This window comes from Bos indicus x Bos taurus, chromosome 29 (assembly GCF_003369695.1).
Source record: "Bos indicus x Bos taurus breed Angus x Brahman F1 hybrid chromosome 29, Bos_hybrid_MaternalHap_v2.0, whole genome shotgun sequence".
NCBI lineage: Eukaryota > Metazoa > Chordata > Mammalia > Artiodactyla > Bovidae > Bos > Bos indicus x Bos taurus.
The window spans coordinates 25,412,012-25,422,530 of record NC_040104.1 but is presented as its reverse complement, the minus strand read 5'-3'; the positions used below and the strand labels follow the sequence as shown (position 1 = coordinate 25,422,530).

The 10,519-nt window shown below is 43.7% G+C and overlaps 1 protein-coding gene across 2 annotated transcripts in view; it reads right to left on the bottom strand.

Moving 5' to 3' along the window:
• Positions 1-7,196: 7,196 nt before the first annotated feature.
• ZDHHC13 (zinc finger DHHC-type containing 13) overlaps positions 7,197-10,519 on the bottom strand; it is a 51,100-nt gene continuing 47,777 nt past the window's right edge. For both annotated transcript variants that reach the window (XM_027531654.1, XM_027531655.1), the window contains exons 16-17: positions 10,089-10,186; positions 7,197-7,810 (exon numbers count right to left, since the gene is read on the bottom strand). In XM_027531654.1, the coding sequence (XP_027387455.1) occupies positions 7,672-7,810; positions 10,089-10,186 (237 nt within the window). In that variant the 3' untranslated portion in view covers positions 7,197-7,671. The remainder of the gene's footprint in view (positions 7,811-10,088; positions 10,187-10,519) is intronic.

The window sequence follows — 10,519 nt, the reverse complement described above, 5'->3', positions numbered from 1 at the left end:
GCAGTGCAGTTACCAGCATCTCGATCCATCCACCTGGGAGACTGAAAGCTAAATGTAAAGTAATTAGCCTCCAATTAAAATTTTAGAAAAAATTAAAAAAAAAAAAAAAAGCAAAAACTTCAGTCATCCTTAGCTCTGCCCTGACATCCTTCCTTGCCTCATTCCCCAAGCCTCATCCTTCCTTGCCTCATTCCCCAAGCCTCCCTGATTCTACTTCAAAATGTCCCTAGAATACACCTCCTCTATCCCCATTCTTTGATATGTTTTATATGATATCCCCACTCTTTGATATACAGCTGGGGCTACAGTAGCAAAGTACCATGGAATAGATGGCTTAAACCACAGAAATTGCTTTTCGCAGTTCCAGAGCCTAGAAGTCTAAGATTAAGGTGTCGGCAGAGTTGCTGTCTTCTGAAGTCTCTCTCCCTGGCTTGTAGATGGCTGTCTTCTCCCTGTGTCTTCACATGGCCTTCGTTTTATGAGTGTCTGTTTTGTAATTATCATAACTACCTCTTCTTATAACGACACAAGTCATTTCGAATTAGGGACCACCTGAATGATCTCATTTAAACTTATTTCTGTAAAGATCCCACCTGCAAATACATCGCATTCTGAGATACTGGGGGTTAGGACCTGAACACAGAATTTGGGGGGCAGGGTGGGCAGCACAGTTCTGTTTGTAACAGTGTGTCATATAAAGGACACAAACTGCCTCGGACTTAACTCATTCAACTTAGCTTCAGACCATCTCCTCCATGTGAGCCCAACTACACTCAAAGATGCAAAGCTTTCCGAATACACGAATTCCCCCATCCCATCATGCTTCTGCAAATGTTATTCTTCCTGCCTGGAATGCCAAGAACATGGAACCCACTCCCAACTCCTTAGCCTGGTGAACTCCTAGAAATCAAGTCACAGATCAAACGCCAATTAATCCACCTCTGTGTTCCCACAGCTGGTATGTAATGAACATAGCACTTGTCTCACTGCATTGAATTTTTAAACTTCGATCTGCCTCCTTGTTAGACTGTGACACATTTGCATTCACTGTGCTTAAAAAATAGCAGGCATTTAATAAACGTGTGGAGTGAGTGATGTGTGAGAGATTGTAGGCTGAACTAAAAGCAAATTCTGCTAAAATTTAGAAGATACTATACATGGGAGCAAAGGAGCTTGGAAATGAAAAAAAAAAAAAAAAAAAGGCAAGAACTTTATTGTGGTTTGGCAGGGTTTGTGTTTCTCCTCTGCTTCCTGGGCACATGGTTCTACTGAATTTCCCAGGCTCCCAGTCAGCGACTAGGCCACATGACGGAGTTGGCCAATGGAGGCCCAGCCCCCAAGACCCCCAGGAAGGTCTCCGCTCTCTTTTGGCACATCTGTGGATACAGAAAGTCTGGTGGACACTGAGGCCCTAGGAAATGGTGGAGCCATTAGCTGGGAAGCAGCTTGGGTCCCAGCATAGAACACCTGCTAATTCTAAATGGACTGTGACAAAAGGGAGACATAAACCTCATGTTGTATTAGGCCGCTGAGATTTGGGGGACGTTTATTACTTTGTTAACCCCCTTGACTAAAACGCACCTGAAATACTGGGTGTGCTGCATCCAAGACATTCACTGTCAGTGTCCATCTCGTCCATTCAAGTCACAGGGAGCATCACCAGGATTTTGCCTAATATTTGTGAAAATGATTCAGATGTGTCATCTCCAATGTGACTATACAGGCATTTGGGAAAAGAAATGAAGCTATGGGAAGATAGAATAAGAGTCACATGATTGGGCTTGCGTTGGTGTTAAAACCAAACAAAAACAAAACCTTGCTATTCACCTACAGCCTTCTCCTCTCGTTCAGAGCCAAACTGTTAAGACTAAGACTCATTTATTCCTTAGCATCTTGGTATTTGGTTTCCAATACCCCCTCAGCACTGATCACAAACTCTCTGGTCTTGCCTCAGTGGTTCTTCTCAGCTTCGCCTTAGCTCCTGACCACTGCTCTCTCTTTGAAGGTTCCCCTCCTTGAATGCTATGGCTGCCTCCTGATTACCCTCCTACCCAACCTCCTCTCAGCCCATCCCCTTCTTCTCCAGCTCCCTAGATCCATATTCCCTAAGGTCATGTTCCTGTCCTTCTCCTCTCTCTTTTCGTTTTCATTGGTTTTCATCTTTGGTCCATTTTTAGAACTGACCTTCCCATTTTGGGAGGGCAACTCCCTTTTTATTTTCATCTCATTTCTCCGCCTCTCTCCTGTGACTAGCTCACCATCTGTGCAGGTGACTCACAGGCATGCCCTGGCCTCTTTCCAGCCGTCTTAACTTCTTCCAGTGGACAGTCTGCAAGTACCTCAAGCAGACCCAACTACCAAACTCACCCCCCAGTCTTTCCACTGTTTTCCTTACTTCTCAAAATTGCACCCCACCCTCCTCATTCACTGGATTCAACACTGCAAAGCCATCTTTGGCTCCCTCTCTTCTGCCCACATTTAATCAGTAATGGAGCTGGCTGGATCTCTCCTGCTCCTTCATTATTTGTTACCTAGACCACAATTAAAAGTTTATCTCTAACAATTTTTATCCGCCAGGGTCCAGTCAGAAAAACAAATCACACTATTTTTTTCAAAAAGAGAGAAAATAATAGCAGAAATTGGCTAAACGAGTGCTTAAACTTTTGAAAAATTAACAAGGCACACACTGACTTAACACAGAGATACAGGACACAGCTCCACTATCCCTGGGGCTCGGAAACAAAGAGAAGAGATGGTGGTACCCTCATCTACATGCCTCAGGGACAGCTCTCCCAGGGGCATGGAGTCAGATCTCTGAGGAGAGTGCTCGGTCTGCAGACGGTTGTCGCTTCCAAGGGGCACCATGGAGCTAAAGTTAGACACTGACTCCAGCTGTCATCCTGGGGGTGAAAGGCCATTGTTTAACAACACTGAGGGGAACAGCTGGTGAGCAGGATGGAGTCAGTCCCTTCTCCCCTCCTCTTTCCAGCCTACTGGCAGAACTTAACACAAAGTCGGCTGGCAAAGAGATTATCATTTTCAGAGTCCTAACGTGGACACACAATGTAGAGGAGAGAGGTAGACTGGGCACATTTCCCTACCAATAGCTTCTCTCCTTACAAGGATTTCTGAATAGCTAGCATTGATTGAGCCCTTACTATGTGTCAATTACAATTCTAAGCACTTTATATGGTTAACTCCGCTAATCCCCATCATAACACTTGGAGGTGTTCATAATAACACTTGGAGGTATGCACTGTACTACAACTAATCAGAATACAAACAAGGAAACTGAGGCACTAGGAACACATGTGCCCAAAGAGGCGAAAGTAACTTATAACCGACATACTCAGGATGCAAACCCAGGGTGCCCAGTATGAAACAGATGCCCAGGCTTTTTGTAACTTTCACACCCACATATACCTGAGGGAGATGCCAAAATAGAATAATGGGGTAAGGTTCCTTAAGCAAATGATTCTCAAACTGTAGCAGGTCTATGTGAGAATCGCCGGGGGAACCTGACAAAAATTCAGATTCCAGGACTCTCTTAGATCTCAGAGACTGACTTAAAAGGTCTGAGATGAGAAATCGGAATTTTGAACACGCTATCCCTGAACACCACCCTTTCTTCCCACCCCAGCCCCTTATTTGATGTGAGCAGCCTGTAGAACACGAACTTGGCAGGGATTGGTGAGTGAAGCAGAGAGGATATAACCTGACAAAGTCCACCTGCCCCCAAACTGAGAATCAGACTTCAAACACCTCAGATCACATCATGCTCTGCTCAAAATCCCTTCAATTCCACTCAACAGATTCATTCAAATACTTATTGAATATATACTACGTGCTAGACAGTATTCTAGGTGCTTAGGATACATCAGTGAACAGAACACAGAGCCCTCATGGACCTTATATTCTAACGGGGCGGAGAGGGAGGCAGTATGCAGTAGACACAATGAATAAAGAACACAGTATGTTAGAAGGCGGGAAGTGTTATGGGGAAAAATGTAGTGTAGGGCAAAGAGGAGGAAAGGGGCAAGAAAAGGATGTTACAACTTTCAAAATGTGGATGAAGGCAGGCCTCATTGAGAAGTGGACATTTCAAAGAAAGCTGGGAGGAAAGGCACTGTGGATTTCTGGGGTTACAGCAGTCTCGGCAGAGAGAACAGGCAGGGAAAGGCCTGAGGCAGAAGTGTGCAGGGTGTGTGGGATGATCAAGGGGGAAGTAGGGCAAGCGGCCAGCCCAACCCTGCAGGCCAGTCAGGGCTTCACCTCTTTCCCTGGTGACATGCTGAGCCACTGGAGGACTCCTGAGCCCAGGAGTGCCGTGATTCAATCTGCCTTGTACAGGGCTTACTCCAAGGCTTGTAACTGGGTGAGGGTGGAAGCAAGGAGACCAAATCAGAGGGCTGTAGTCATGCAGGCAAGAAGTGATGTAACTCGGGGCCACAGCAACAACGGTGGCCACGAGTCACTTCTGGATATATTCTGAAGGCGGAGCCAGTAGGATTTCTCAAAGAAATGAATATGCAGTATTATGGGAAAAAGTGATCAAGAAAAACTGTGAAGTTTTGGCCTCAGTAATGGAAAGGATTAAATTTCTGATCAATGGATGCAAAGAACACTGAGGGTAGGGAATAAGGTTGTTTACTTTTTATTCACTTATTTTTAAATGTATGTTTTATTTTTATCTATTTTTAAAAATCTGTTGTGCGGGTAGAGCTAGGATAGAAATCAGAGTTTAGTTTCAATTTGGACAAGTAAATTTTAATATGTCTACTATTAGATGTTGAAGTGGACACGTCAGGTACACAGTCTGGAGTTTGAGAAGGAAGTCTGAACTGGAGTTAATAACCTGGGGTGTATGTCACCACGAAATCAGATGAGATTATCAACAAAGAGGAAGTGAGTTTAGATAAGGAGCAAGGAGATCAAGGACTAGCCTCTGGGACATTCCAGCACAAAATGGTAGGGGTAGAAAAACAGCAAGGAGATGTCAGGCTCTCAAGAGCAACCAGTGAGATGAGGAGGAAACTCAGGAGTGCTCACTTCTGGAGGCTGGGTGAGCAACTGTCAGATGCTGCTGTAGGTTCTGTAAGATGGACTTGGAGCTAACGCTGAATTAACAACACAGAGTACTTGACAAGAGCAGCTTCCATGAAGTGCTGGAGGTCAAAGCCTGACTGCAGATGGGTTATGAGGAGGATGGGAGAGAGAACCTGGAGATACTGACAAGGTTTTCAAGAACTTCTACTGACATGAGAGTAAAGAAATAGCTCCTTGGGAATTCCCTAGTGGCCCAGTGTCTAAAACTCGAAGCTCCCAATGCAGGGGGCCTGTGTTCAATACCTAGTCAGGGAACTAGATCCCCGATGCTGCAACTAAACATCTCACATGTCACAACTAAGACCTGTGCAGACAAATATACAAACACACACACACACACACACATATATATACATACATATGTTAAAGAAATAGCTCCTTATTGCTCACTTTAATCTTATAGCTCCCTAAATTAACATTCAAGACTCCTGGTGATCTACTAATAGCTCTCATCCACCTTTCCAACTTATTAACCAAGCTCCCCACTTCCAGTACTCTATGGGCCCAGGGTGTCATCGTTCTGACTACAGAGTTTTCTGTTGTCTTTACTCAAAGTTCTCTCCATGAGAATGCCTCTCAATTCCAACTATCTACTTTCAAACTCAGTATCACAGAAGACTATGATACTTTCTAATGCCCTGTCATCCATAAACACTTCCCTGATCACACCACTGAGGGTCTCCCCAACCTCTAAACTCTAACAATATTTTATTTGGATCCCTCTTATGGCGTTTAGTAGTTTCTATATTATCTTACATTTTTTCTTCTACATTCTAAATATATATTCTTCTAAATGTAGAATCATCTTCTACATTTATCTTAGCTTCCCCTCTAGACTGTAAATGCCAAGGTTAGTATGCCCAACTAAATGTTTTCTGGCCTACAATACCTAACATGGTGCTCCATGAATATTTGTGGGGTAATTTTAAAATGAATGAAATGTGCTTTCCATGTTACATATCAATTAGATATGGTAGAATACAGTGGCTCTGGGAATCTGAATTATAAACAAGTGAGCTCCAGGTCCCTGCCCTATCCCTGTGGTTCTGATCTAAATGGTCTATGGATCACAATTTGAGAATATTTACTTGGCAGGAGTTGATAGGAAAGGAATGGAGAGAGGATATAGCCTGAAAAAGTCGTTCTGCCTCTCAAACGAGAATCAGCCTTCAAGCACAATTCTAGTCACATCATTTCTTGCTTTAAAACCACACATTTAACAAGTTCACTCAAATATTTACTGAACACATACATGTCAGGCGGTATTCTAGGAGGCCGGCACTCTAGAGTGGGTAGCCCACTTAGTATCCATGTGACCTTGCAGAGCATGCAAACGTCTTTAGGCTTTACTTTCCTTATCTCAAAGGCTCTGTAGAAAAAATGAGAACAGATTACTGAGGAACTGAAAGGTCTATGTGGTCAGAGGACAAAGTGTGGTCCAAAGTAAGATGGTAAACAAAATAAGGCTCTATCATGCAAGGCTATCTTGAGAAGGAAATGGCAGCCCACTCCAGTACTCTTGCCTGGGAAATCCCACAGGTGGAGCAGACTGGCGGGCTACAGTCCATGGGGTTGCAAAGCGGTTGGACATGACTTAGTGACTAAACAGCAACAGGACAGGGCCAGCAGGACGTGATGGGAATTTTAGCTTTTGCCCCAGGACAATGGGAAGCGAAGGCAGGGTTTTCAGCAGGTAGGCGCCATGTCCAGGGATGTGTATATATCTGTGTGTGTGTGTGTGTATGTGTGTGTATATGTGTGTGTGTGTGTGTGTGTGTGTGCGCGCGTGCGTGTGCATATAAATAATACCAAGAGTTAAAGTTGAACTAGCATTTCCTCCAGAAGGGGGAAATTAGCATTTACAATCACATCCATTTATTATTTTGAAGGTACTAAGTAAAAATTCTAATTAGTCTTTAATACTTCCTATGTTCAATTTTCTAAGTAAAACAGGAAAAGAAATAAAAACTTGCTTATTTGTATTAACAATGATCTCACCTCATTCCTGGAACTGGGAATGTTTCTTCAGTCCTAAATACACCTTTTCTTAATTTAAGATTCAAGAAGTGTCAAGTTTCAGAAACTAAATCTCAGCTACAAAAAAATTGTTTTATTACATGTGAAAGCAAAACAGGTACATCTATTTAAATACTTTTTTTTACATATTTATAGATAAAACAAAGACAAATAATTTATCAAAAATTACAAGTTTAAAGAATAGTACTACTTTGAAACAGCCAATAAAGTATCTGAAAATACCACACTCTCTCCATAATTGGTGAATATTATCGCCAAAAAAAAAAAAAGGAACTTGCATTTTCTCATGAAAAATATAAAAGTTCTTTTTAGACGTTGGCTAAGATTGTTCAGGAACAGTCCGTCTTACTAAACCTGAAAAAGTGTAAATGCTTTCTTGAGAACTTCTGTTTTTACCAGATGGCTTTAAAAGCCACCTGTGCTTTCCTTCGCGCTTAGGTGAACTCTAAATCTTCATTTCACTTGCAGACCACAGAGCATCGACGTAAGTACAAACAAATCAAAGTGAGAGTTACGGGTTGCTTTTCTTCATACTGAGCGAAGAACTTTCTCTTTAGCCGGGTGAAAGACCATGGTGTACTGGGAAGTCCAGTCTACTGCACAGGGCTTGACCAAGCCAAAGCAGCCGCACTGGAAGAAATCTGCGAGGTTCTGTGTGAACCCAAGGCTGCCAAGAAAGGAACAGAGCACGTCTTACTACATTTCCTGTTAGCACGTGATAAACATTCACTCAAACCCTAAATGTGCACTGAGAATTTACAATACACATCCTTCTAAGATCCCACAGAAATCCAGAGGTGAATCAGACAGTTCCTTGAATCTGGGACCCTTAAAACTGAAGCCTGGCTCCATTTCTGAACATGAATCCCTATTTTGAGATTCCTGGCAACTTAAGTTCATTTTGGATCCTCACTTACTGGAAGGGTCACCACCACTATTAAGTTTTGTCTTTTCATTCCCACTGCTCTAATTCAGACCTGGACCATCTCGAAGGCCAGACAGGCCAGAAACACACACGCACACACACAATCAATAAGATGGGATTCTTCTAAGAAACTCTCTAAATGATGCTTCTGTCTCAATTCCTTCTAATTCATCTTACATACTGGAGACTGGGCCTCCAAAAACATGATACATCACAACTCCTCACCTCCCAATCAAAACCCTTTAAAGACATTCCTCTGCCCAGAGGCTCAAATCCAAATTCCTCATCTTTGTACTCACAGCCTTACACAATAAAAGCCCCAAGACTCCTTGGGTTTCAACGCTCCAAACATACCTTTTGTGATAGCTACCCTGGCTTTACTTTCCCCGTGATCACAACTGCATGGGCCATTCTACTACCCTGGAACCCACATTTCACTAATTTTGTATCAGGTAACACTCTCATCCTCTTAAGTCCTACCAGTTCTCAAGGCCCAGGGCAAGGCCCACTTCGCCTCTGGAGCCATCCTGACTGCATATATCTTCACCATCTTTATTTTCCTCCATTAAATTCCTGAATGCTACTATCTGTTCCAGTTACCATGAATATTCATTTTTATGCATGTGCCCCATCTTACGCAAGAACACATCTGTGAGTGAGGATGAGTGTGTGCTGCTGCTGGTTGGCAAGAGCCATCAGAAAGAGTTCCAAGGCTGCTCAGAAGGCAGCTTCCCAGGCAGAGGGCTGCCCACGTGGAACTGACCACGTAGAAGTGGGAAGGCATGCTGGAGATTGACAGGGCCCAGCTCAAGAGCTGGCTATGAGTAAAAGTAACTTAGGGAGGACATATAAGACAAACCTTTGGGCTGAGCAGCATTTGGAAGCCAGATTCAAAGTGGCTCCAAGGCTTTACCTTTAGTTCCTCCAGGGATGCTGCCGTTACTTGTCATGCCCCAGCTCGCTCACCTCTGGCCCTTTATTCAGACTCTTCTCCAGGGCTTAGAATGCCCTTCCTTCCTTCTCCCCAACCCCATGTCTTTCAAAGCTCAGCTTAAAATTCCACCTCTATCACAAAGAGGTCCATACTTCAATGGACTAAATATTTATTCCTCTGGTTACATCCCTGAGAAAGGGACTTATTACCACCACTGCCAGTCTCAAGCAATCAACACAAGCTTAACACCACTCTCTATTCTCCATCACTTTGGTCCCCTCTTCCCAATTAAGTCAATTTCTCTTCTCTAAACACACATCACAGTCATATTACAGGCTATGATTTCCCTGTCTAACAGCCTAACAGTTTCATCTTGTACCATGAGTGTGCTTTAAAATAGACTGCTCATGAGATATGCAGTAAGCGTTCAAATCCCTGGAGGGCCCTGGGTCACCTCTGCAGTGCTCCCAGCCTCCAGATCCCGATATATGTGACAGGGAGATAAGCTTCAAAGCCTGATCGTTCACATCATAAGAGGATGGCCTTCCTACAGACACACTCATTTTTAACAGAGGACGGGTTTTATACAGCTGGTGCTCTGAGGAGAACATATCCCAAACCTGAAAAAGTAGCTTTGACACAGGTGGGCTCATTAAACCATAGGGCTAAAAGAATTACTGGTGATAGAAAGTCAGGTTGAAAATCCTGGCAAAGCTCACAATCTAACGCTTTCTGCAGAGAGCCCTGTGGCTGACTTTCTCAGCCACGTGCTCAGTTATCTCACACTGACTTCATGCCAGCAATATGCAACCTTGTGACCATGTGGCTTGACTGAAAAGATCCCCCGGCTTGGCAAAACTTCAAAGTCACTTACTGTTTGTGCTCAGTCCAGTAGACTAAATCCCAAATTCTTACCACCTTGGGGCTCATGACCTTACCACTCATCTGCTGTCACTGAGGCTTCCAAGAAAGAAGAGGTTCAACTCCACCAGGAAGCCAGTCAGGAGGATGGCAGCAGGGCCATGGGTGGTGACGGCGAGGCCAGCACCTTCCATAGGCCCAGCAGGAGGAACAGGTCTCACTTACTTGTAGGGGGTCCTCCTGAGGGACAATGTCTGTTTCATGTGCTTGCTCTGCTTCAGCAGGCTGGTTCTCTCATAGGAGGTCAGGCCCAGAAAAGCAATCTGAAAAAGAATACTGGAAGGTATGCAAAAAAAAGAAACCACACCACCACACTGAGGCTCATCACTCTTGGCAGAGCACCACGGGACACTGATAAACAATCAGCTCTTCGCCAAAGACAATATCACCAAGCCTTCTAACCACAGATGGTGCTAAGGGAAAGGACTTGATAGCTCAAAACCAGACTCTCCTATATAAATCTAGTAGCTGGGCTTTTTTTTTTTTTTTTTTTGGATTGTCTGCTTTTTATTAACCTTCAAGAAAGCAGAGGGCATTGACTGATAATCATGAAAAGATTGCTTTAGCAATTCAGGCCGTGGCTTATGGCAGTGTTT